Source organism: Diceros bicornis, chromosome 25, assembly GCF_020826845.1.
Source record: "Diceros bicornis minor isolate mBicDic1 chromosome 25, mDicBic1.mat.cur, whole genome shotgun sequence".
NCBI lineage: Eukaryota > Metazoa > Chordata > Mammalia > Perissodactyla > Rhinocerotidae > Diceros > Diceros bicornis.
In genome coordinates, this window is record NC_080764.1 from 11,716,157 (window position 1) to 11,743,844 (window position 27,688).

Here is a 27,688-nt window from a genome sequence, read left to right on the forward strand (position 1 = left end):
GAGCTGGGCGGGCAGCAGCAGATGTGGGCGCCTTGGTCCTTGAGGTGCAGGTCTGAGGGGCCCAGGGTAGAGAGAGGCCCAAGAACAGTGACTACCCACTCGTGCGCTCAGCCTCCAGGGGCTGGTCTGTCAGAGAGCGTCCTGGAGGAGGGCGCTGCGCAGCTCTAGCCCGATAGGGTGGGCAATGCCCAGTGCAGTACAGGCGGGCAAGGGTGCCCCCGGAGCCAGGGGTCCCGGCTGGCCTGGGGAAGCCTCGTCTTCGGGGAGGAGGTAAACTAGGAGAGTGGCCCGTCCACGCGTGCTCAGAGGGGTAAATAATTGAAGGGCAGGTCACATGAACCCACCCGCGTCACAGGATGCCTTCCCCGCCGGGTCTGGTTACGCCCCAGATCGCATTCTGACATCCCTGGCTGGTGAATAATTAAGCTGCCACCTCCTCCTCGGCCGGCCCTCCATCTCCGGGTCCCACTCTGCAGCCTCCTTCACTCCCGCTGAGCAGTGGGCAGCCGAGGGTACCAACCTCCAGTGCTCCCAGCCCTGCCAGCGCCACCAGCCTCCTGCTCAGCACCCGGCTGCAGCCCGCTCATGGCCCCCGAGATGGACCAGTTCTACAGGTCCACCATGGCCATCTACAAGGTGAGCGCGTGTGCAGCCCAGGCCCAGGGCTGGAGCACCCCTCCCAGGGCGCGAAGGTCGGGCCTGCTCGGGAGGACAGAGGGTGAGCATGGCTGCGGCGTGTCTGGGACGCAACGCCGGGACCCGGGCTGGGCTGAGCTGTGGGCATGGGGTTGGGGCTCCCCGGGGCAGTCAGCCACCCTGGCCCCAGCCTGAGGCTCCCAGGGCACAGGTTTGTCCACAGTCCCCCAGTGGGTGACAGGCCTGCTGAGATGGCACTCAGCAGGACCCCCAACTCCTGAACAATAGGCAGGCAGGACAAGGCCCAGGGTGGCTGTAGCTTCGAGCAAGGGGCCCGAAGAGCCATGTGGCCCAGGAGTGGGGAGTTTCTCTCTCTTAGTCTCTGTCTCTCTCTCTGTCTCTCTCTCATCTCTCTGTCTTTCTCGTTTCCGAGCCCCTCACTCAAACTTCCTACTTCCCTCCAGAGGGGTTGCCGCAGTCGCCACAGACATTTATTGAGCACCTCTTGTATGCAGCACCCTTTCCCATGTAAGCCTCACAGCATCTTCCCTGTGGGGTAGAACATAATCACGCCGTTTGATAGATGAGAGAACTGAGGCGAGAGAGGTTAAACAGCTTATTCAAGGTCCCCAGGAGGGGAAGAGGGGCCGCTGGGGTTTGAACCAAGACCCCAGTCTAAGTCCAAGCCCAGAGCCATCCTTACCACCCAGGGTGCTCTCCAGCTGGCCACAGCCTGGAGCGGCCCGGGTGACGCCCCCTCCCGCCCAACCTTGCTTCCAAGGGGTTCTTCTTTGAGGGCAGAGTCTGCCCTTGCCCCTGAAGGGACTGTCAGCAGCCCACATGTCCAGCCCAGCGAGGCTGGACTCAGGGCAGGGTTGAGCCTCGCCCAGCTGGGGCTGCGACAGACAAGGCTTCAACCCAGTGGGAGGAGGAGAAGCTTCCAGGTGCATCGTCTCGAGAGCAATGTTCTGCCAGGCCACATGTGTGAGCAGGAGCTGGCCACAGGGCCCCTGGCCTGGAACAGGGCCCCGGGAGATGGCCTCTGAGGGCCCTGCAGCCGAGAGCCAGGCTTCTGGGTGACTGCAGGCTTCTAGGTGGCTCCCCCAGAGTCTGGCTTGTCACTGGGGCTGGGGGTGCCATGCTGCTGAGGCCTGGTGACTTGCCTCTGCCCATCATTCCTTCTTCCTCTCCCAATCCCACCCCCTCCCCTTGCCCTCGGGGTCCAGAGCATCCTGGAGCAGTTTAACCCTGCCCTGGAGAACCTGGTGTACCTGGGGAACAACTACCTCCGGGCCTTCCATGGTGAGTGCCTGGCCATGGGGCCCCCACCCTCCGCCTGCCCTCCCACCTGGCCCCCCCACACGGACACTGTGCCCCCACCCGTATTCTTTGCACCCACACCAGACACTGCTCATCCTCGCCCTTACACACTCCCACCCACCACCCTCACCCTCACACCTCTGCGGCCGGGGACCCCTCACACACCCACACCCTCCTGTGCCCGCCCCCTCAGGTGCCCCCCAGATGCTCCCAGAGATGCCATGCCAGGCCCTGCAGGCCTTCCAACCCCAACTACACACACTTCTATAAGTCACCTCGATGCTGCCCGAAAGCCCACTGCCGCACCCTGGCCCACCCCTGCACGCCAGCATCACACCGTGGCTGTTCGTCCTCACCCTGACCGTTCCTCCCATCCACACACCTGAGCCGAACCTCACCACTTGGCCAGTGCCCATGCAAAGAGCCAACCCCGCCCCCACTTCCCACAACGCCCCCTGCACCAGAGCTAATCAAGAGATGGTCGCGAACCCTCTGTGGGATGGACAGGCCAGGGACACACCCAATCCCTCCCTGCCTTTTAGGACTTCAGAGTCTGAGCCTGCTTCGCCACACCAGCTCCCCGAGTCCACCCCTCACCCCCGGCCCCACCCCCACCCCCACCCCTGCGCCTCACAACACAGCTGCCCACACCCGCCTTATGGGCACACACCCGCTCGGCGCCAGGCCCTGCCCCGCAGAGAGAGCCACCCCTGTTCTACACCCCCTCTCCTCTGGCCACTGCCACGTCTCCACACACACCACCTGGGGCACCCCTGCTCTCACCTACCCCTACGCCACATCCCACAGGGTCCCCCACACCCTCTCGTGATGCAAGGAGGGGTCTCCAGAAAGGTGGGGGCAGATGGAGGAGGGGCCGGGCTGGACCCATCCCTTCTCCCCACGCAGCGCTGTCCGAGGCCGCCGAGGTGTACTTCAGCGCCATCCGGAAGATCGGGGAGCAGGCCCTGCAGAGTTCCACCTCACAGATTCTGGGTGAGGCGCCCCCTCCACCACATCCCCTGCCTTCTTGGGCCTGGGGGCACTCCTCCGAGCCCCGCCGCCTCCTGCTGTCCAGGCCCCACGCCCCTCTGCCTGTCTCCCTGCTGCCTCCCCTCAGGCCCGGGGCCTGTCTTGCCCCCCATCCTGGGGTCCCAGAGGGGGCTCCTTTTTGGTTCTTGCCTTTCCAGGAAGTCCCCCCCAAGACAGGCCTTGTAGCCCAAGGTCCAGAGCCCAGACTTGTGTTCTGGAGCCCAGGCCCCTCCCCACCACTCCCTGCACAGCTGTTCCAGGGTGGGACGAGCGCTGCCAGAGTCCCAGAGCCATATGGGGAATCCCTGGACTTTGGTCCCAAGCTCCAGCCCTGGGCAGCCCCCCTCTGGCAGCTTCTGGCGGGAAGGGGGTGTGGGGCAGGCTCCCCCACCGCAGCCAGGCTCTCTGGGCTTCCAGGTGAGATCCTGGTGCAGATGGCGGACACCCAGAGGCACTTGAACTCTGACCTGGAGGTGGTGGTGAGTATCAGACCCCATGGCCCCGAGGGCCCGCTCCAGAGAGTGGGCTGCGTCCCAAGGAAGAGGTGGGCCCGAATTCCCACACCCTTTCTCAGGGAGGACTTCCTGGGGCCCTTGTGGGCACCTGCCAGGGCCGGGCTCCACTGGGCATGTTTACCTGCAACATCCTGCTCAAGCCTCCAGCACCCCTGGGAGGCAGGTGCCATTTCTATCTCTATTTCACAGAGGAGGAAACCGAGTCTCAAAGATCTAGTCACTTGCCCAAGACTCCCAAGCCAGTGGAGGAGCTAGAAAGAGAAAGGACTGTTGCCCAGGTGCATCAGGTCCAGGTCCCTGTCCCCTACCTGCCTCCCGGCCCTACCCTCCACTCTCCCAGGGAGCAGCCGGCCATCTGACCTTGTCACGCCAAGAGGAAAAATCCTTCCACGCCCCTGCCACCCACAGAGCTAAACCCAGGCTCCTCCGTGAGCGATTCCAGGCCCTGCTGACTCAGCAGACTCCCTGTGGCACCCCAATCCCAGCCCGGCCACCCTGAGGAGCTGCCCCTCAGACCCAGCCTGGTGTTCCACCCCTGGGCTGCTGTCCTGCTGCTCTCTCAGCCTAGAACCCCCACCAGCCCTGCGTCCAGCACAGTCGCCCTCCTCCGTGAAGCGCCCCCTGACCCCTGGGCAGATTCAGTCCCTCCTTTCTCCAGACTCAGATGCTTCTATCTGTTCTTAGCACGTAGCGGTTCAGAAAGCGAGCTCTGCCGCCAGAGCACCTGGGTTCAAAGCCCAGCTCCACCAGTTACCGGCTTTGTGACCTTGGACAGGCTACTTAACCTCTCTGTGCCTCATTTTATCTGTCTGTAAAATGGAGACAATCATAATAACTGCCTTGTAGGATTCTTGTGAGGATTAAGTGAATTAATAGCATAAACTGTTTCCCTGGCACTGGCAGCCCTCCGTGTATCTGTGCGACGATAATTAGAAGTAGAATTGACTGCCCTGTCTGTATCCCTGCCAAGACTGGGAGCTCTGACGGGCTGGGACGAGGTCTTCTCTCTGCAGCTCCAGGGCCTGGATGGGCCTGGCACCGGGCAGGGCTTCACTGACTGTGGGGGCAGAGAATGAGCTTTGAAAAGGGAGGGGGCTTGGCCAGAGGGAGAGGAGAAGAGGGGGCACTCCGAGGGGGTCCATTGGGCTGAGCATGCAGGGAGCGTGGCATCGGGCAGACATGAGCCAGAGACTGGGAGTGAGGGCAAAGGGAGAGAGGTGGGTGGGCCCAGGAGGTGAGGGGCCTTGGAAGGTTCTGAAGGAAATTTCAACTAATTGTGACAGTGCCTGGTTCTCAAACTCGTGTGGGGGGAACCCCTGGAAGTCAGGGTGCTCTTTGGGGGACCCCATAACATGCTCATCAGTTTGGGTACCGTGTCGAAATGGGGAACAATTTGACCAGCAGAAAATGTGTCCCGTCTCCCGGTCACTTGGAGGCGGAACACTAAGCCTGGGCCACATCCTGGGCCTTGGGCAGGGGGTTATGAGCACGGCTCACACTGGCAGCCTGTGACTTCCTGTCCTTGTGTTTGATGGCTCTCCATGTCACTTGTGGCACACCTGGGCTGGACAGGGATGAGTGCTACCCTGGCCTGCTCTGTAAGGAGAGCTGCCCTCTCCGGGCACCAGTGTCTTGGCTGTGACAACCGGGTGGGGCCCTTGGCCAGAACTGTCCCAACTGAACACACTAGCAGCCGCCTCCCCTTGGGCTCGTTCATTCAACAGCTGTTTACTGCCCTGTGCCAGGTACTGCTGTAGGCACTGGGGACACAGCAGACAAAACGCATGCCCGCCCAAAGAGGGGAGGCAGACAAAGCCCAAGACAAATAGTGAGTATGCGTGTGACAGGCTGGATGCAAAATATGCCGTGGAGAAAATAGAGCAGGGGAGGGACAGGAAGTGCTGGAGGGACGCAGTTTGTAACAGATGCTCAAGGAAAACATCACTAGAGAGGTGACACGGAGAGAAGGCCTGAAGGAGGCGAGGGGGGTGAGCCCGGGGGACTCACCTGGAAGAGAGTTCTGGGCAGAGGAACAGCATGTGGAGAGGCTGGAGGAGCGGAGGCAGCGAGGGCAAGTGCAGAGGAGAGGGTCAGCCGTTGACAGGGGCCTTGTCGGGACTCTGGCCATTTCCCCAGTGAAAGGGGCACTTTAGAGGGTGTTGAGGAAAGGAATGGCAGGATCTGGAGTTTAAAAAAAAAAAAAACAACCGTTTTTTATTGTAAACTAAAACAGATACTGAAAATCTCACTGAGCAAATTAGAGCTTATTGAATCATTTCATTATAAGGCAAACTACCCTTGAAACTACGCCCGGGTTGTGGACTTTGCCAGCCTCCCCAGAAGCCCCTCCATGTGCCCCATCAAAGTCACAGCCCCTCCCTCCCTCCATCCCTCCCTCCAAAAGTGACCAAGGCTCTGTCACTTCCTTGTGTGCCTTTGTAGTTGATCACCCACGTGTATGTCCCCAGACACCAGGGTTTGGTCTTGCTCTGTTTTTTTTTTCAATATGTCTCTGAGGCTCTTAATCTGCTGGTTCCCCTCCATCCTTTTCCTTACGATTTGTCTCTTGAAGGCCCTGAGGCCTTTTGACTGCTTGGTTTTCCCACAGACTGTGGGTCGCTGATTGCACACTCCTGGTGCAGTTCAGCTTGTTCCTCTGTCCCCTGGATCCGGAGGCCTGATCAGACTGAGATTCATCCCTTTGGCAAGACTAGAGGGGTGCTGGGTTCCTCCATTGGGAGGCATGTCACGTCTGTTGCCATGTGACGTGAACAGCAGTGGAGGCTCAATGTGTCTATATCCGTTCATACATATACTTCTTGTTGTTGTTGTTGTTAGTGCTGCCGAGTGGATTCCGACTCCTAGGGAGCCTTTGGACAGCAGAGGGGAGCCCTGCCCTGTCTTTTTGCTCCGTCCTCTCACCTCCAGTGCTGTATCAGACAATGCTCCCCTGCTATTCTTAAGGTTTTCATGGCCAATTTTTTCAGAAGTGGGTGGCCAGGTCCTTCTTCCTAGTCTGTCTGGTCTGGAGGCTCCGCTGAAACCTGTCCCCCATGGGTGACCCTGCTGGTACTTGAGATACTGATGGCACAGCTTTCAGCATCACAGCAACACGCAGCCCTCACAGTATGACAACTGACAGACAAGTGGTGTGGTTCCCTGACCAGAAACGAACCCGAACCCGGCGGTGAGAGAACCGAATCTTAACTACTAGATACCAGGGCTGGCTATTCACGCACTGGGAGTTACAAAATGATGCTATTCCAATGCTCTTTCACTTACTAACTGGATTATTTCTACAAGAGTAGCTTGTCCTCGTCTGCTATTTGTTAGCCAGTGGCGCGTTTCATGTGGGAAAGGCAGATAAAGGCGTATTCACTCCCTTTACTTATCCTGTCATCCTCTGAAGGTGACCAATTAGCTTTCTGTATTTTATTTTATTATTTATTTATTTTATTTGTTGGTGAGGAAGATTGGCCCTGAGCTAACGTCCGTTGCCAGTCTTCCTCTTTTTGCTGAGGAAGATTGGCCCTGAGCTAATGTCTGTGCCCATCTTCCTCTATTTTGTGTATGGGACGCCGCCACAGCATGGCTTGATGAGTGGTGCGTAGGTCCACACCCAGGATCCGAACCTGTGAACCCCGGGCCACTGAAGCAGAGCGCTCGAACTTAATGACTACACCACCAGGCCAGCCCCAGCTTTATTTTGTTTTTTTACTAGCACCATTATTGTAGTATGTTTTAGTATCATCAGTATCATAGATTTAAATATACTCAATGTGTTTCAATCCTTTGCCAGTATTATCTTTATTTGAAGTTGAAAATGTCCCCTCTTGGGCCAGTGGAAGCCTCTTCAGCCTGGCTCCTGAGTCCTTTAGGTACTACCCTCGTGGTTCGACAGCTTCCTTGCTATCTAGATGAGATGTTCCTCGTCCGGAACCTTTTCTGCTCTAGACATGGAATCAGCCATCTCTCCACAAAGCCTTGTTTGTATTTTTTGTGTTTGGTGGAAAGTGGTATTTCAAGACCATAATCTGGGCACTAGGGGTGTTCATTGCTGCTGGGTTGATCATTGTTTCTAGGCCTTTTCAGTGACCAGTGCTACATGTACATACATATGTATATATAATATAGATGCATATATATATATACACACACACACATAGATACATACATAGATACATACTATATACAATGTATATATTTAAAGATAAAATACTTCACAAGTTCATACCGATACTTCCAATTCCGATTCAGCACTGCAAAATTTTTCCTTAACCTCTTCAATATTACACCAGATTCTTCTTTGTTCCACATCAAGAATCCTGACTCTCAAGGAGACAGAGAATGAAAAAATTGGGATATCCCGTAATTACCCCTTTGCTTTATCTCCCATTACATACGCAACAGTTTCTGAACAACATTACTAATTCCTCCACCACTGATATGGTTTCTAAAACAGTTAAAATGTGTGTTGTATTAGCTCTCCTCGTTCTCTCCCTGCTTTGAAAGTATCTGTCCTGTGTCCACTCTGTCGCAGTGCAGAGCCCTCACGGACCTTGCCTGCCCTCCTTTAGCCTCCCTGCTCTTCCTTTTCACATAGGTACATGTGTAATGTGCACCACCAATCCTTAGGTCGAGGTCTCACTGGTCGTTTCAGTTGTCTGAAGCTTGTTCTCGACAGTCCCCACAGGACGGGCTCGTGTGAACAATGATCTCTGAGTTCTGACATGGTGCTAATAGTTTGTCTCTTCATACTTGACAGTCAGTTTTGCTGGATACAAAATCCTTGACTCACATTTTCTTTCTTCCTTTCTTTCCTTCCCTCCCTCCCTTCCTTCATTCCTGCCTCTTTCCTTCCTTCTTCCTCTCTCTGATTCTCTCTCTTTCTTTCATTTCTGAGTATCTTAAATATGTTTTTCTTCTGACAGAAAATGTTGAACATTGCTATCGAAAAGTCTGATTATCTGTTTTTTCCATTATAAATCACTTGCTTTTTTTGCCTAGATGCCCTAAAGACTTTTTTCTTTTTCTTACGTCTAGTAATTTTTCTAGAATGTCTTTGTGTTGGTCAGTCTGGGTCAATATTCTCAGTTATGTGAGGTACTCTTTCAATATGTAGTTTCAAATTTTATTTTTTTTAGTTTCAGGAAAAGTTATCTTGAATTAAAGTTTCTAGGATTTTTTTATTCTCTTTCTTTGCATTTTTTTCTTCCGAGACTCCTATTATCTCTATATTATATCTTCCTGGCCTATCTTTAATATCTGTCTCTTCCTCTTGGACATTTTTACTTTTTTCTTCATTTCTTTTTTTTCTCCACTTCCAAATTTTATGATTTAATATCTGGAGTGAGAATAGAGCCCATATAGGAGCCCCTATCATGGGTATATAAAAATATATATCAGTTTTACTGAGATATAATTCAGATGCCATAAAATGTACCCTTTTAAAGTGTACAATTCAGAGGTTTTTAGTATATTCACAGAGTTTTGAAATTATCCCCACTATGTAATTTTAGGACATTTCATCACCCCCCAAAAAATACTCTGTACCCTTTTGTTAGCAGGCACTCCCCATTTCTTTGTTTCTTTTTTATTTTAAATATTTTCTTATTTTTTAGTGAGGAAGATCAGCCCTGAGCTAACATCTGATGCCAATCCTTCTCTTTTTTACTGAGGAAGATTGGCCCTGGCCTAACATCCGTGCCCATCTTCCTCTACTTTATATGGGACGCCGCCACAGCATGGCTCGACAAGTAGTGCGTCAGTGCGCGCCCGGGATCCAAACCGGCGAACCCCGGGCCGCCGCAGCAGAGTGCATGCACTTAACCGCTTGCGCCACAGGGCCGGCCCCCTATTTTAAATATTTTCTTCCTTTTTACTTTATATTTCTCTTAAGACATTATTTGTTGTGTTTATTACTCTTGTATTCCTTATAGTTTTGCCTTTGTTACTAAACTTATGTTTGTCTTTTTAAATTTCTAATTCTTTCCTGAATTCTGTCACCTCATTTCTGAATTTTTCTAATTCACATCCACATTGTTTCCCATCTTATATTATTTTCTTAATGTCTTTTAGTTCACGTTTAAGCTGTAGATTAGTTTCCTTCTGTTTTGCGGGCCCATCTTTCTGGTGTGCTTTCATTGTAGAAGTGTTATTTTGTTCCTCATTGCTTTTTTTCTCATAATGACTTTTATAGGACTTAACTTCAAAGGTTTTCTGTTACTCATTTTTATGTGAAATTAGTTTTTATCAAGGTAAAATTTACATACGATAAAACGCCCAGATCTTAAGTGTTGAGTTTGAGCTTTGACAGTTGTTTACACTATGTAACCACCACGCTAAACAAAATTTAGAATGTTTCCATCAGACCAGAAAGTTCTCTCATGTCCCTTTCCAGTCAACCCTGCCCCCCAGAGGAAACCAGTTTCTGATTTCTATCTGCAGAGATTAATTTTGCCTGTTCTAGAACTGCATATGAATGGAGTGGTACAATATGTGTTCCTTTGTGTCCTGCCTCTTTCACCCAGCACAATGTCTGTGAGATTAATTCATGCTGTTGCGTGTGTCGATGCTTTGTTCAGTCCGATTGCTCAGTATTTCATTGTATGAACAGACCACAATTTGTTTATCCATTTTTCTGTTGATAGTCATTTGGGTTGTTCCCAGTTTGGGGCAATTATGAATAGGGCAATTATGAATAGGAATGTGAACATTCTTGGACAAGTCTTTTTGTGGATATACGTTTTCATTTCTCTTGGGTAAATATCTAGGAGTGGAATTTATGGGTCGTAGGGTTGACATATATTTAGCTTTATAAGAAACTGCCAAAGAGTTCCCCAAAGTTCTCAAAGTATTCTGCCCTCCTGCTGGCGAGGTATGAGAGCTGCTGTTGCCCTATGTCCTTAGCAACCTTCAATGTTGTCAGTCTTTTTTATTTTAGCCATTCTAGTGGGTGTGGAATGGTTCCTCACTGTGGTTTTATTTTGCATATCCCGATGACTAAAGACTTTCAATGGGCTTATTGGACATTTGTATATCTTCTTCCATGAGGTGTTTATTTAGTCTTTTACCCATTTTGTATCAGGTTATACCTATTGTTGACTTATAGGAGCTCTTTTTATAGTCAAGATACGAGTCCTTTGTCAGATATATGTGCAGTGAATGTTTTTCTCCAAACTGTAGCTTGTCTATTCATTCATTTAATAGTGTCTTTGATGAGCAGAAATTTTAAATTTTTATGAAGCCCAATTTGGCTATTTTATTTTATTTTTTCATTTTACAAAAGGTAGAATCTCTTTGAACTCAGTAAACTACCTTACACTTCATAGCGCTAATGCTATAACAACACCACCAAAAGCCAACAAGGGCACCTGTGGGTTCTGCCTCTGCTAATTTGGAAATTTTAAAAAATGCTTTGTGCTTGGGTCCTGTCCAAGAAATCTTTCCCTACCCCCATGGTGAAGATATTCTCCTAAGTTTTCTTGTAGAAGCTCTATGTTCTGGGCTTTAGATTTTTTTCTGTGATCGATCTCAAGTTTATGTTTGTGTATGAAGCAAGAGGGAGTCAGGGTTCATTTTTGCCTGTATGGATATTCAGTTTTCCAGCCCATTTGAAAAAGACTTTCCTTTCCCCATTGAACTGACTTGGTGTCTTGGTCAAAAATTGATTTGTCGTCTTTGTGTGGGTCTATTTCTGGACTCTGCACTCTGTTCCTTTGATATATCTGTCTATCCTTATGCCAACCACACTATTAATTACTGTAGCTTTATAGTAAAAAAATCAAAATCTTGAAATCAAATAGTCTAAGAATTTTGTTCTTTTTCAAAATTGATTTGCTTATTCAAGATTCTTTGTACTTCTGTATAAATTATAGGATTAGCTTGTCAATTTCTTCAAGAAAGCCTGCTGGAATTTTGATAGGGATTGCATTCATCTATAAATCAATGGTCATCTTAACAATACTGAGTCTTCTGATCCATGAACATGGTATATTTCTCCATTTATTTATTTCTCATAACAATGCTTTTGTCATTTTAAGTGTAGCAGTCTTGCACATCTTTTGATGGATTTATTTCCAGGTATCTGATTTTTTTGAAGCCATTGTAAATGGCATTTTTTAATTTCATTTTCCAATTGTTCATTGTTTGACTTATATTTTATTTATTTATTTGTTTGTTTATTTATTTATTTATTTATTTATGGTGAGGAAGATCGGTCCTGAGCTAACACCTGTTGCCAATCCTCCTCTTTTTGCTTGAAGAAGATTGACCCTGAGCTAACATCCATGCCGGTCTTCTCCAGTTTGCATGTGGGTCACCGCCACAGTATGGCTTGATGAGTGGTGTAGGTCCACATCCTGGATTTGGACTCACGAACCCTGGGCCACTGAAGGGGAGTGTGTGAACTTAACCACTATGCCACTGGGCTGGCCCCTGGACTATATTTTCATAGAATTACTCGGGCTCCTGCACTAAGAATAAATTATCAGGAGTGGAGGGCAAAAGCACACGTAGGAAGACCGGTGAGGAGGCTGTTGTGATCATCTAGGGGAGGGACGAGGTGGCTTGGGAAAGGGTGGCAGCAGCAGCCGTGTTGAGAAGAGATGAAATTGAAGGTAGAGCCAATAAGATTTTCTGATGGATTGGATGTCAGTTGCCAAAGACAGAGGAAAGTCAGGGTGACCCCAAGGTTTTAGCCTAACGATCTGGAAAGGTGGAGTTGCCATTAGCTGAGGTGGGAAAAATTGTGTGGAATAGTTTGGGTGGAGGGGAGAGATCAGGGGCTCAGTTTAGGACATGGTAAGTTTGAGATGCTTATTAGAAAACCAGCGGAGATGTGGAATCATCAGTTGTACATCTGAGACTAGAGTTTGGGGGCGAGGTCTGGGCTGGGACATACATGTGGGCATCGTCAGCTTACGGACTGATGAACTCACTGAGGGAGGGGGTGTAGATAGAGGAGACAAGAAGCCCAAAGCCTGAGGCCTGGGCAGCCCAGCTTTAGGGGGTCAAGGAGATGAGGGGGACTCAGCAAAGGGCAGAGAAGAGGCAGCCAGGGGGTGCAAGGAAAGCCAGGAGAGAGTGGGGGCTGGAAGCTGAGGGAGGAAGGGGTTTCAGGAGGAGGGAGTGGTCACCCACGTCCGACAGTGGTGACGGGGCGAGTCAATGACTCCTGAGAATGGACTTAGCCACGTGGAGTCCCAGTGATTTCGACAGAAACGTTCTTGTTGGCGTGGTGGGCCATAGCCAGACTGGAGGGGTTTCGAGAGCAAATGGGAGGCGTTGGGGTCGGCCCGGAGACAGTTCTTTCAAGTGGGTTTCCCTGTATAGACGGTAAAAGGAGTTCTTGGAAGTTGCTGGAATAAGTCGATCCATAGAGCTTACAGCACATGTTCTCAACAGTGGGCCTGCCGTCAGCTCCTGTACTGAGGACCCACAGGACCCGCTAGTGAGGTGCGTGCCCAGGAGAGGGGAGCAGGGGAGCGCAGCCTCTGTCCTGACCTGCTGGGAACTCAGCCTGCCCTGGGGGTGCTGACTTCCTTGTTTCAGAAGCCACCTGCTAATTATAGACAATCCTCTGGTTCCACCACAGCAAGAGCTCAAAGTTCACTTCAGTATCACCCTCTTAGTAGATCTGTCTCTTCAGGAGCCTGATGAAGACTTTCCATGAGCCCAGCGGTGCCTGGGGCCCATCCAGTTTGGGCATCCTGTGGGTCTGTCTACCGTGTTGGTGATCACAGCCACAGTTGGTAATGGGGAGAATCACAATCCAGCTGTCCTGCTGTAACACACATTCCCATGGCATGATTCCAGTTCATTCTGGAAGCAGAAGGAGTGACATCGTATGCCATGGAAGGTGGCTTGTTTATGAGTGAGGTTTCCTAGGCAAGAGGAGCGCGATTGGGTAAACAGAATTAGGAGGAAGGGGAAAAGGCCCCAACTTGTCTGCTGTCAGCATTCTGAGAACATTTTAAAAGAGCTCCTGCGCCCAGGCCTCCCCAGGGAGAGTGCTCCCAGCCATCCCGGGGCTCTCAGCTGGGGGCAGGTGTGTCCCCGCCTCCCATGCCCACCTGCATGACAGCCCCACTTCCCCCTGCATTGTCTCAGCACGCCAGCGCTGCAGTAATTAAGGCATAGCTGGCATATCCATTCTGTCGGTTTCGTACATTTAAAATACTTCCTGTGGTCCTGTGGCCTTTGGCGTGGCCCGAGTTCGTCTCTCCAGGTACCATTCGCTGTCTTTATTAGTGCTCTGGTTACAGAGTCGCCTGGGCGTTGAGGGTCTGCCCCAACCCCGCATCTCCTATCAGCCCTGTTGTTGATACTGGGTGATTCTGCAGGATGTGGGGATCCTCAAGAACTCACAGTTTGTGTTCAAGCAGAAATCTTGGACGTCTCTTCCGTGGGAAGTAGGGCCGGAGGGGTGAGGCTAGGGCGCCCAGGAGGCCTCCCTGGGAAGCCCCGCAAGTGCAGGTCACGAAGGCTCTCTTCCTCACTTCCAGGATCCAGCAGAAAAGGGCCCCCATCGGCAGAAACTCGGCCTCACTCACACACACACACACACACACTCACTCACAAGCAGCCACAGCTCAGGGGTTTAGGGCGTGGCTGGTCCTGCGGCGGCCGCTGTCAAGCTCCCTTGCAGATCAGCAGTCACCAAGGTTTCAGAAACAAGTGTGGGAGAAAAACTTAAAATTCAGAACTTTTCTAATTTACTGTTTTTTCCTGCACATTGGGAGGAGATTCCCAGCATTCCTTTTCTGGGCAAGGCCCTGCCCCGAGGACAGAGCGCCCGCAGCTCAGTGGGGCCCCGGCGGCAGGAGCCGCTGAGGGTTCCCCAGCAGGGGCGGCCGAGGGAGAGGCTGTGCCGACGACAGAGCAGGCTGAGGAGAGGTGGAAGGGTGCCCAGAGGGGTGGTGGCAGTGGGATGGAAGACGCTCCTCTTTGCTCCCTGTGCAGCCTGAACCCAAGCACAGAGAGTGCAGCCCGAATGATTTAGGTCTGTTACCCCAACCATGCGGAGTGACCCGGGGAACACTGATGGGAGCTCAGGAGTACGTGCCAGGTGACCACTTGGGCCCCCAGAATCAAACCTTCAGGTTCACAGGACTGGACCTTAGAGTGCATCTGGCCAAGCCTTTCCTGTTACAGATGGGGAAACTGAGGCCCAGAGAGGGGCAGCAACTTGTCCAACGTAATAGAGAAAATTGGAGGCGGCACCAGAACTACTAGAATGCAGCTCTTCTGAGCCTGAGCCCTGGCCTCCTGGTCACCCAAGTGGTCAGCCGCCTCCTTCTTGTCTGTCGGGGGAACCCGCCACCCCCTAGCTAAGGCGTCAACAGTTCTGAGTGCTTTTGCTGGGCCAGGCGCTGCCCACAGTGCCGGGGACACAGAGACAGGTCAGACTTGGTTCATGCCCACAGAGGCTCGCTGCCTGTACAAAGGGGCTATGACCAGGGGCCCGGCAAGAAATTCTGTCCTGTGGCTGGAGGAATGAACAATGAATGAACAAATGTGTACACGTTCCAGAAGCAAAATGAGAGAGCAATGGAAAGTCAGGCAGGCCTCCCAGCAGAGGGAGCAGGGAAGCCCGTATTTGGAGATTAGTAGGAAATTCCAGGCAGAAGAAATAGTATAATCAAAGAACAGACAGAGACTAAGAACAAGAAGACGTCGACACTTTTATCGAGGGTGTGTTTTGAGCACTAAATGTTTTGCGTGTTTAACCATTTAATCCTCCCCCCAACCAGGTGCTCTTATTATACCCATTTCTCTGACAATTGGGCAGGTGCCTGGTGTGTTAGGAACGCGGTGAGCAATGTATCTGAGTGGGCAGTGCAAGGGCTGCTGGGGCCTGGGAAGGATAGGGCTGCCCTGATCACTCCCATCCTGTACTCCACACAGGCGCAGACATTCCATGGGGACCTGCTGCAGCACATGGAGAAGAACACCAAGCTAGACATGCAGTTCATCAAAGTGAGTCTGGCCGCCCCCCCTCGGCCCCCCCGGCCATCACAGGCAGCACTGCTTCTCCCCATCTGACAGATGGACACACTGAGGCCTGCGCTGGGCATTGACTGGCCCCACGTTATCCACGTTCCCAGCTGAGCACCCCCCGCACCGTCCAGTGCTCTGACCCAGGGGCTGAGCGTCTTGAGCTCTTTGACGTGGGTCTCCCTTCTCTCTCCACCCCACCCAAGGACAGCCGCCAGCACTACGAGATCCAGTACCGCCGCCGAGCCGCCAGCCTGGAGAGGCGCATGTCCGAGCTGTGGCGCATGGAGCGCAGGAGGGACAAGAACACGCGGGAGATGAAGGTGTGAGGGCTGGGGCAAGACGGGCGCTGGGGGCCCTGACACCCTCCTGGGCCCCCCGCCGGCACCCGCCTGACTCCAGGAGCGTGGCTCAGCCCACCGCCTGTGGCGAGCACAGCTGGAGAGGTCGGCCAGCCCTCAGGGACGCCCTCAGCGCCGCTCCTTGCCCGTCACTTCCTGGCCCTCCCCACCTTCCCCAGCCCGCCCCGCTTCTCCTGCTCCACTGAGAAAACCCGAGGCCGTCAGCATGCTTCTCCTGGTCAGGGTGGCAAAGGTGGAATCCACCAGCAGCCCAGCGTCCTCCCCTCCCCGCCGCCCGGGCAGTGGTACCCTGCCCCCGGCTAAGGCCAGCCCTCCTCCCACGCTCGGGGCCCCATCCCTGGCCTCGGTCTCCAAGACCTCTGTCTGCTTCCCTGTCTCCTCTTCTGGCTCCTTTAATAAGCTCCTGTCTCTCCTCTTCAGAATCTTTTCTCCCAAGTAGCGGGTATTAAGCAACTCATTCACATTTTCATTAAACCAGCCTCCCCGGGCCCCACCTCTGTTCTCAGCCCTGTGCTCAGACACCAGTCCTGCCCGTGAGAAGTGCCCGGGCCAGGGAGGATGCACAGCCCATCAGGAGGCTGAGGATGCCCGTGGGAGGGCAGGCCTGGGAGCTAGGATGGGCTGGGTGCTCAGGGCAGGCCTCCAGGAGGAGGCGGCTGGGTCGAGAAGGACAGGGAGGCTTCCGACAAGTGGCACATGTTGGGGGTGGGATGAGGCACCTGCCCCCTGCCTCCCGCCAGAATCCCCCATCCCCCCAGGAGAGCGTGAACCGGCTGCACACGCAGATGCAGGCTTTCGTGTCTGAGAGCCAGCGGGCTGCTGAGCTGGAAGAGAAGCGGCGCTACCGGTTCCTGGCCGAGAAGCACCTGCTGCTCTCCAACACCTTCCTGCAGTTTTTCGGCCGGGTGAGCTGGGGCTGGGGGCACAGCGAATGGAGCCCTCCTGGGGGCTGCGCTCTCTGTGAGCTGGCTGCACGGGAATTTCCCTCCCTCCCTCCCTTTTCCCTCTTTCCTTCCTCTCTGTAGACGTTCATTTTATTTATTTACTCTCTCCATCTATTTCTTTGTTTATCTATTTCTGTGTTTATTTGTATCACCAGATATTCATTCATGATTCTGTTTATTCTCACATTCATTTACTAATTCACGCATTTACTCATTCACGTATGAACCATTTATTTTCTCACGCCTGCCTGCATATACTCACCATTCACAAATTCATTAACTCTTAGGTTTACTCAGTTATTGTCTACTGATTTTATCATATTATTTAAATCCTCTATGCTCTTGCTTTGTTCTGTCTGCTAGATCAATCAGATTCTTTCACTTCTCATTGGATTTCTAATGGATTTTGCTTTCTGTATTTAGCTGCCATGTTGTTTGGTGCTGTTGGGTTTATGACCATTATACCTTCTCTGTAAATATTGCCATTTATGTACTTAATGTCTCTCATACTCTAGTCTAATGCTTTTAATTCCACTTTGAGATTAATATTGCTCTCCCTACTTTCTCTTCTCTCTTTGTTTTAAGTGTGTTTTCTGTTACTAAGGTGTGGCTCAGTTTTTATTTTTCGCCAGTCTGACAGGCTATGTCTTCTAACAGAGGAATTCAGTCCATTCCCATTTAACCTCACAACTGATACACTTGTTTTATTCTTTCTGGATAACTTGAGTTAACTGTATTTACTTTGTCATTTGCTCTTTTTCTCCCATTCTTGTTCTTGTCAGTTTGCTTGAGTTACTGTACATTCTCCTTTCTCCTTTCTTAATTTGGAAATTCTACAGTTCTTTTCCTCTTTACTCATGGTGACCTCACTTTGTGACCCTCATAATCACATATATTCTTCTATTATCTTTTCCAAAAAATACTGGCACCCCCCACACTACTCAGTCCATTGCTCCCGCACCCCATAAGATGAGACCTTGAGAAGGATTTTCCTGCCCTCCTTTGTACTCTAAGATGAGACCTTTGGAAAGTTTTTACTCCTCCCCTCATTCTCCCTGACGCTCACCTCTTGGTTTTGTCAAGAAACTTCAGGACTTTTAATTCAGGACCCTCACTAGTCATTTCTTTGCAGCATGACCCATCTATTTCAAGCCCCTTTACTTAGATTACACATAGTGCCATTGCCCAGGGCACTGTCATCCTCCACTAGTATTTCACCACACACGCGCTCAGAAACCCTGCTCACCATGCTTTCACTCCTTCTCCTCTCCCACTGTCTGGAGGTTTCTGTTTGATTAACTGGCGTGGCTAGAGAACTGTCATGAGTATCTTCTGCAGATACGCTGTCCGAATCCTTGCATATCTGCAGATGTCTCCCTTTTACCCTGACTGCTGACGGACACATCGGCTGGCTGAAGGACCGGAGCTGCAGGCTTTTTCTCTCCTGGTCCAAGATGATATCCCCTGTTTTCTCGTGCTCTGTGTTGTGGACGCTAAGTCGGGTGCTGGTCTGTCTCCTTTCCCCTGAGTAACCGGCTCTCTCTCTTGGATGCTTGGAGATTTTCTTTGTGTGCTTGGGGCTCAGGAACTTGTCTGGGCACCGCCTGGACGGGTGTCTGCTGGTGCCCCTTCGGTCTGCAGGCTCAAGTCCTTCTTCAGGCCCGGGAGCTACTTCCTCTTCTGTTTCTTTATTATCTCTCCTTCATCATGCCTTTTTCTCCTTCTGGAACTCCAATCATCTGGGCCTCCACATCTATGCCCTTCTCCTTCACCACGTCTATTTCCTTTATTCTTGACCTGTCAGCCCACTGATTCTGATCTCCACAGGACTGTCCTCTCTTTTTGTTCATCTATTCAACTTTAAATCTTAAACTTGCGCTTTGTTGGGGTGAGAGGGTCTGTGTTATACGCAGGTGCTCTTATCAAGTCCTTGTTAAGCTTGTCACCCCTTCTCTCAGCTGCCTGGGGTCTGTGGGTTCTCCTCCCTGACCACTGGGTCCTCATAGGTGCCTTGTTTCTGTCCTTTGCCTCCTCATGGTCCTGTTCCCACTCCGGGTTGAGTTAAACTGCATGCGCTTAGGTGGTGGTGCTGGCAAATGTGGGGAGATAGTGGACTGGAGCAATCTCTACTGCAGTGGGGCCTTACTCTGCCCCAGGTCTTCCTGTTGCAAACATCAGCTCTCGCTCAGCCTCAGAGATAGGGATTCATTTAGCCTATGCATGTGGAGAAACCACTGCAGACAGGGCTGCTAGGAAAGGTTGTGCAGGTTGTGCACTGCACAAGGATGCTCGGTTGAGAGTAGGGGCTGTGCTCTGCTCTCCAGGCTGAACACACTGGTGCAGGCTGTGTTTGCCTGGCAAAAGGAGCATCTTTTTCTTTGCATAAAGAGGCCATTCTCTCACTAAATGTGTGCCCACCAGGCTCTATCCATCCAGAGGGGACATGGCTCTCTAAATTATGAAGAGGTACCTTATGGGCTAACAGCAGCTCAAGACTATGGACCCCTGGAACTCAGGAAAGCCAGCAGCTCCTCCCAGGCCACAGTCAGGAGGGACACTCAATGATGCCCTACCCAATGTTTCTGTGGGCTGCACTGCTGGGACTTGTCCCAGTCCCTGCCTGGCCTCTCAGCTGCAGGTCCTCTGGCCCCTGCCAGCCCACAGTGGTCAGTGTTCTGTCCTGCTCTCTTCTGTAAAGGGCCCTCCTGGCCCGTGGACTTGCCCCTGCCTGGCCTGGCCTAGATGTTGACCCCTCTGGAGAGGGGCTGATGGGATCTGCAGGAGGGGCCGGCACACTGGGACACCATCTTCCCACAATTCCTTCAGAAATCAATGCCTTTGTCCCTGCATACTTCCAACGCCATTCGTTCACTCATTCATTTATTCAACAAATATTGTTTGAGCCCAGATGACACATCTGGGCTGGCTCTATTTCGTATCTGAGAGACAGCGGGTCCCTGACCCACCCCCAGCCAGCCCCTCTCCCCTGAGGCCACACACGGGCTCCTCCACGCCCGCCGCCAGTCTCATTGCTGTTTCCGTTACTTTCTATGTCTTTGTATTCTTATTTAGTCTCTATTTCTATTCCTTTATATTCTTATTTACTTTCCTAACCACTGCGCCCTGGCTGCAGATTCCAGCAAACATTTCGTCTCCCTGAGTCTCATTCTCTTATCTGGAAAAGGAGGGAACTAATCCCCGCCTCACAAGGTTGGTGCAGTGATGGAGCCTGGCAGATGAAGCAGCCGGTGGAATTAGGTCCCCCTGCCCTGCAGGATGAAAACAGAAGCTACCACTCAGGAGGCCCGTCTGCTTGCAGTCAGCTGCCCCTGCAGCCAGACTCCTGCCTCCCGGCCCCCGGCTCCTCCCCCCGCAGGCCCCTCCCTCTGTATCTGAAGCCAGGGACCCTCTGCTGCTGCTTCCTCTGTTAAGCAGTTTTTTTGAGATATAATTCACATACCGTGCAATTCCTATGTTACCGAAATTAGCCCTTTCTTGGTGATGAGTTGCCAATATTTTCCCAGTTTGTCATTTATCATCTGACTTTGCTTATAGTAGGTTTTGCCAAGTAAAAAAAAACAATTATTATTTAGTCAAATTTATCAGTCTTTTCTTTTATAGTTTACGGGGTTTGTATCAAACTTAGAATGGCTTTTCCACCCCATAAATGTTTTAAAAATTCTCTCATGGTCTCCTCTATGGTTTTGAAACCCACTATAGTGTTTCTTCCCAACCACTGGCTAACCCACCTGGAGGCAGGGCCGGGAAGCCAGTGAAATTGAGTGCTGTCCAGCCTGGGACTCAGTGCCATGGCCATTACTCTCACCGAAAGGTGCAGTCACAGGAAGCTTCCTCAAGACAGACTAGTACAGGCCACTCCCCTGCTTACTGGGTGCGAGATCTTGAGCCAGTCATTAACTCTCTGACCCTCAGCATCTTCTTCTATAAAATGGAGATAATAGTTGCACATACCTCCCAGGGCTGAGAATCAAATAAGATAATGTAGGTAAAGCTTTTAACACTGGGTCTGAGCACAGAGTAAATGCTCAACTAAGGGAAGCTTTGATTACTCCTAAGATGACAGTCTTGAGCTAGGCCTCAGGGGAAGGGATGTTTCAGTAGAAAAGGAGAGACCTTTATACTGGAGAGCACAGGTTTTGATGGTACCTGGGATTTAATTCATAGAAGTGACTGAGTGACAACACAGACAAGTCACTGCCATTGAAAGAAGTTTTATTACATTTCACAGTTCTCAAGAGAAGGGGTCACTCCATGCCACGCAGGGCCACATGGGGAAGCAGCAGGGGTCAATCAGGAGACAGAAGGAGCGAGGGGAAAGCATGGCCCAGAACCTTTATGATGGTTTCCACGGGAAGGGATGGGCAAAGCAGGGCAGGAAGTTTAGGCAAATCTAGGATTGGATAGTTTGAATAATTGCAGTAGGCTATGGGCTGTAGGGGTGGCCTCCACTTGCCTGGTCCGTGGCTCTCGGGTGATTTAGGGCAGGGGAAATATTGGTTTGGTGTGTGAGTTAGACAAAGGAGGTGGTTGGGGATATGTGTTTTGGATTGGCTGGTTTGCATTAGAAAGGTGTGCTCACAGGCAAGTTGTTTACTATCTCTAAGAATTATCTAATCCTGGGAGGGGCAGTATGTCCAGGATTAGCAAGGTTCCAGGATGTCAAAGCATCATAAAATACAGAAAATTAAAACCGTGGCTAATACACACAGCAGTTCTAACATTTAAAGCCCTGCCTCCCCAGCTTGTTATGGACTATGTGGTCAGCTGCTGAGTGTCCTGTCCTTCTGTCCACTAGATGTCCGTGTACTGGGGATACTAGAAAAGGGATGCTTATGTAGACTACAGGGATGAACTGGAAAAACTGTATTTGGAAGGTCTCTTTTAGACAACTACTCAAACTGGCTTAAACAGAAAAAGTATTTATTACTTTAGTTACTGGGAAGTTCGAGGGTTTCAGGTATAGCTGGATCCAGGGGCACACAAGATATCAGAAATTTGCCACTGTCTGTTGCTTAGTTGTAGTTTTCTGTGTTGGCTTCATCTACCTATTCAGCAAACCCCATGAGGAGAAAGAATCTATTTTCCCAGATTGTTCCAGGGTAAGTACTGAGATTGGGTTCTTTGGTCACAGTTTTTGGGTGAGTGCCATCCCTGTAGCCAGGAGGATGGAGCAACCTGAGTGGCCAGGCCTAGGTTCTATTCCTACACTTGTATCTGGCAGTGGGAGAGCCCCCAAAAGGCACAGACTGAGAGAGGAGGCAGGGGAAGCTCCTCAAGGAAAGGGGGGGCCTTTCACAAAAGAGGGGGAGGGTTGGACGGTGGGCGAACCCAAAGCGACTCCACAGCGATCTTCGGCTCCTTCCAGCTAGAAAATCCGGTCACCCTCAGCTTGCAGGGCCCGAGTTCCCAGGTCCAGGGTGCCACTTTTGAGTCCCCAGGATTCTGGGGGCTGCTCAGATCGGGCTGACCCCTGTGTCCCCACCCCGCCAGGCCCGGGGGATGCTCCAGAACCACGTGCTGCTGTGGAAGGAGCAGTCGGAAGCCAGCCGCAGCCCGTCGCGCGCCCACTCCCCGGGCCTGCTGGGCCCCGTGCTGGGGCCGCCCTACCCCTCGGGCCGCCTGACGCCCACCCGCCTGGACATGGTGAGGCCCTGGGCGCCCCCGCCGCCGTTCGCGCCCCCGCCGCCGTTCGCGCCCCCGCCGCCGCCGGCACCCTCCGCCGGGCCCTGGGGCCTGAGGCCCTCCGCCTGGAGCCTCCTGCCCCCCAGGGTCCCGTTCTACGCGGCGCCGCCCGGCCGGCCCTTCCACCCGGGCGCGTTCTCGGCGCCCCCGTGGTGGCTCGGCCGCAGGCCCGCGAACCCCTACGCCGACGCCTGGGACTGGGGATGGGGGCTGGACTAGGGCGCCGGGCCCCACCCCTCCCCGCCCCACCCTCCCCTGCCCGTCTCCCCTCGCAGCCCCCGAGGCCTCTGGGAGAGTTCGGCTCCCCCCGCAGCCGGCACGGCTCCGGCTCCTACGGCCCCGAGCCCACCGAGGGGAGGTCCGCGTCCCAGCTGGAGCCAGACCGCCGGTCCCTGCCCCGGACGCCGTCTGCCTGTGAGTGCCCCCGGTCCCCGGAGCGCAATGGGAGGACCGGGGACACAGGCCGGGGGCCCGGGGGCTGGGAAGAGGAACTGAGGTTGCGCTGCAGCAGGAGGGATCGAGGGTGGACGCGAGGGAGAACTTCCCACCCACATGCCGCCGCGCTCCCCCGCCCCCCCCAGCCTCGCTCTACGGCAACAGCGCCCAGCGCTCGCGCTCCAACTCGTTCGGCGAGCGCGCGGGCAGCGGGGGCGCCAGGAGAGTCCGCGCCCTCGTCTCCCACTCTGAGGGCGCCAACCACACGCTGCTGCGCTTCTCGGCCGGAGACGTCGTGGAGGTGTTGGTGCCGGAGGCCCAGAACGGCTGGCTCTATGGCAAGCTGGAGGGCTCGTCCACGTGAGTGCGCGCCTCGGGGCGCAGGGTGGCTTGGAAGGGGGACCCGGGACGCCCGGGCTCCGGCTCCGACTACGGCTGCTCCCGCCTCCCCCTGGGGCCTCCGACGACTCTCCCCTTCTCCCAGCCCCCTGCGCCTCCCACCTCGGTTTCCTCATCCATTCAGCCGGGGTAGGAAGAGCCTCCTTTCGAAGTTCAGGGTGGCGGCCTTTGAGAGCGTGGTAGAGGATGGGGCATGGGAAGGGTCTCTCACAAGCGCGGAACATTAGGAAACCCTGCTGCTTGAGCACCTACTGTGCGCCTGACACTGAGGAAGGGGGCGGCTTCCCCTCTGCACCCAGAGAGTCAGCCTGAGCTCCGATGGAGGGAATGGGCTTTCCAGGCCAGGCACCCAGGCAGTGTGGGACCTTGCACACTGAGTGTGCGCACCTGCTTACGGTCATGCGCAAGTGGAAATCCTCAAAGAAGCTGCACGGGGCTGTTTCTAGCACCGCGAGTGGAAGGGGGAGGTGGCCGAGGACAGCGCGGTCGCCGCGAGCCTGGAGGAGAGCAGGGGTGGGCAGCCAAGAGAGGGAGTGTGCAGGGGTCACTCTTTCTGCCAGAGGAAAAGAGGAAGGTGGGAGCTAGCTGGAGCCGGGCAGTGCCCCCCAACTGGGCTTTGTGGGCAGGGGACTGTGTGGTGCCCACTCCCTCTCATGCTACGGGAGATGGAATGAAGGACAGGCACAGGGGCATGAAGGAATGGACGCGTAGACGGAGGAGTCATTGGGCGCATGCGGGGGCGCTTGCGAGGGTGGTCATGCGGGTTAGTGGATGGGGGACAGGTGGAGGATGGGTGAGGGCATGGTCGTCTGGGCAGGCGGATGTGCCCTCCTATGAGCGGATGGGTAGATAGGTGGGTAGGTGGGGGCGTGGGAGGGCGCATGGATTGGGGGGCATGCACAGACTGATGGGTTATTGGAGAGGTGTGTGAGTGGGTGGATAGAGGGGCAGGCAGGTGGGCAAGTGCCGATGGATGATTAGTGGATTGCTGGTCCATCCGTGGTTGCCCACGTGGATCATGGATGGGTGACGCGTGGATGGGATGATGTGTGGATAGATGGGTAGATGGGAGGTAACTACAGTCACGTGCCGCATAACGACGTCTCGGTCAACGACAGACCGCATATACGACGGTGGTCCCGTAAGGTCAGTACCATAGAGCCTAGGAGTGTAGTAGGCTACACCATCCAGGGTTGTGTAAGTGCACTCTGTGATGTTCGCACAACAACGCAATCGCCTAACGACGATTTCTCAGAAGGTGTCCTTGTTGTTAAGTGATTCCTGACTGTCCGCAGGTCAGGAATGGAAGGATGGGCCGGTGGGTAGGCAGGTGCCCAAGAATACGAATGGCAGAAAGGCCTGGCCTGCGGTCTCAGAGGGCAGCAGGGGGCCGCCCTGAGAGTCCCCACCGCAGGGATGGAGCACGCTTCCTGAGGACCTGATTACAAAACCGCCCAGAGCGGTGCTGTCAAACCGCCTTCTTGGGGCATCGGTGTTCTTTCTGTGACTCGTAGCTTCGGGAAAATGATGGCAGGTTTTACCGTCAGTAAGCACTGGATGGTGAAAACAGAACTAAAATGTACTGAAATGGTTTTATTCTCTCAGTTTGAGTTGAAATAGCTTCCGGTTACCTTTAGATGAGAAGGATGTTGACTGGGGTTTGGGAGAACATTCTCCCAGGTGTTCTGCAGGAATCTGATGGGTTCTGTGGAGGCTGAAAAGGCTCAGGAACATGGATCACAGTGCCTGTACCCCAACCCTGGCTGCTCTGAGGTGTGGTAATGGGCCTCTAGGCAGGCAAAGACACAGAGCAGGGTGCCCGGGGTCACCGGAACCAGAGGGCCAGGGCAGAGGGAAGCAGTTGGGCTGAGGAGGAAAGAGCACCCCCGGATTGAGAGCAGGCACCCTGGGCTCAGTGCCCCTTCCTCTGGGTCCCTACAGTTGCCTGTGGTCCCCTGCCCCGTCCCCTTCACCATCACTCTTATGAGCATCTGCTTGCCGGTCTGTCCCCCGGCCAGGCAGGGAGCCTCTGGGGAGCAGGGACTGTGCTTGGCTCTCTGTGGGCCCTCGCGTGGTGGGTGCTCAGGGAGGAGGGAATATGCAGCCAGTCACCACGTGCCCTTGGACACAGTGCTTTCCTTCTCGGACCTCCCATTCCTCCTTTCTGTGGTGCCCCAGCCCCTGGTGGGACGGGTGGCCTTGAATGTCGGGAAAGACCTCCTTCAAGGAATTAGATGAGTTACTCTCGGCAAAGCCCTTGGAGCAAGGCCCGGCACACAGCAGTGCCCAGTGACTGTCTGCTCCTCTTAGGAGTGTTATTTTGACCCCCGTTGTTGGGCCTTTTGCTTATGGGACCCTCACTTCTGCTCTGCAGTGGCGGCTGGTTCCCTGAGGCCTATGTGAAGCCTTTGGAGGAGAGCCCCCTGAACCCCCTGACCCCGGTGACCTCCATGAACCCTATGAATGAGCTACCTTCCAGGTACCTGGGTGAGCAGGGGTGGGGACTCCAGTGGGGGTGGCCCCACCCAGCGGGGGGCATCTGTGAGTTGCAGTCCTGAGCCCCCTTCACCCCTGGAGAAAGGGCAGCCCCATTTCTCTAGCTGTGCGGGTTGCTGTGTCCATCCCCCTGCCTCCTCTCAGGACTGCCTTCAAGCCAACAGTCTCCTTCCACCCAGATGCAGGGGAAGAGGCCGCAGGATGCTCAAGAGCCCAGCGCATAGGGTCAGGTGCAGCAGGGCCTGACCCCCGACCTCCTCCCCTCCCCTCATTTCTCTGGACTCAGGGGTTACCCGCTCCGGGGCAGCCACAGCCTTGATGACCTCCTGGACCGGCCGGGCAACTCCACAGCGTCCTCGGAGTACTGGGATGGCCAGTCCCGCTCCCGAGCCCCGAGCCGGGTCCCAAGCCGTGCCCCCAGCCCTGCACCTACCCCCCTGCCCGGGAGCCGCCGAAGCAGCATGAGCAGCCCGGGCGTGGCCAGCGATGTCAGGGTGAGCGCCCTCCCCTAGCTTGTCCTCAACCCTGGGTCGTCCAGTGGGCAGGGAGGCCAGACCAGGTAACTCTCCCTGCTCTGCCACCAGCTGTCTGGCAGGGGACTCTGCTGCCCCAGCTCAGTCTGCCCATCTGTGCAGGGAGGCGTGTGATGGGCTTCTGAGTCTGGGGCGAAGGGTGAGGTGAAAGCATTCCTCTCGGGACTGGAGCCCCGGGTGTCCTGCTGGGAGCACTGGAAACCACCCCCGCCGCCCCAGGGGAGGCCAGACCAGGGTCCTGGGTCAGAGCCTGGGCTGGGCTGGCCTGGGCAGGACAGAGGTGGGGGGCAGGGAGGGCACCTCCCCATGTGTACCCCCAGTCTTGTCCTGGGGGCAGTGGCTAGCCCTGGGAGAGAGTGCTCTCTCTCAGAGAGCCCAGAGGCTTCTCAGGTCTGAAACCCACACAGTTCTGGGCTTCAGAACGCTCGAGCCTCATTTCCCGGCACTGCAGGGGCCTCCGGCCAATCCTCGGCCCTCCTGGATTGGGGAGACGGAGGGCAGGGGCTCACTTGCCACTTCCCTCCCGCAAACCGGGCCCTTCCTCCATCCCCACTGCAGAAACTTCCGTCCCTGGAGCAGCAACCCCCAGAGCTCTTCCCTCGGTGAGTCCTCGAGCAGGGGTCAGAGGGCCTCGAGCAGGGGTCAGAGGGCACCGGGCTCAGTGGAGGGCTGTGGGGAGAGACAGGGTGGGGAGTGGAGGTGACTCCATGGGGGCAGGGGGGAGGGGTGGACACCCGGCTCAGGTGCCCAGCCACCTTCCCTGGGCCCCTCTCACCCCACCTCTCCTGCTCCAGGGGCACGAACCCGTTTGCCACCGTAAAGCTGCGTCCCACCGTCACCAATGACCGCTCAGCACCCCTCATCCGCTAAGGCGCCTTCCTCCATCAGGGGTCTGAGGTCGTCCCCCCACACACCTGCCCCGGGGGCTGCCCAGAGCTGGCAGCAGCAGAAGCAGCAGCAGTGGATGCGAGTGGCCGGGGCCCTGATAGGGGGCTGGCTGCCTTTCCCCAAACCACGCCCCCGGCCTGAGCAGCTCTGAGGGCACTGGCCTGGGGTCTGGGGCCTTCAAAATAAAGCAGGCGGAACTGGGGCACAGAACCATTTCTTCCCCTCCAGGGGCCCCAAGACTCTCCCTGGGGGGCCCACCTCATGCCCCCCCACCTCCTTCCTCCTCTGCCCCGGTGGGGAGGAGCCCCTTGTACACCCTGCCCCTCACCCCCCCATGTGTCCCCCTGTTCAACTTTTGTAAACAGTGAGAAATAAAGCAAATAGACACGGCCGCAGGCTGGTGGTGTCTGATTTAGGGGACAGGGTGGGGG

General features: G+C 54.1%; 1 protein-coding gene across 1 annotated transcript; it reads left to right on the plus strand.

Annotated features, from left to right (window-relative positions):
* Positions 1–585: 585 nt before the first annotated feature.
* Positions 586–27,656, plus strand: BAIAP2L2 (BAR/IMD domain containing adaptor protein 2 like 2). The gene is made up of 14 exons (XM_058568817.1): positions 586–636; positions 1,863–1,938; positions 2,863–2,949; positions 3,403–3,464; positions 15,408–15,479; positions 15,704–15,820; positions 16,618–16,764; positions 22,315–22,467; positions 22,782–22,920; positions 23,088–23,301; positions 25,715–25,819; positions 26,123–26,330; positions 26,928–26,971; positions 27,164–27,656. The coding sequence occupies exons 1-14, from the start codon at positions 586–588 to the stop codon at positions 27,237–27,239; spliced, it is 1,551 nt and encodes a 516-aa protein (XP_058424800.1). The 3' UTR covers positions 27,240–27,656.
* The last annotated feature ends 32 nt before the right edge of the window (positions 27,657–27,688 follow it).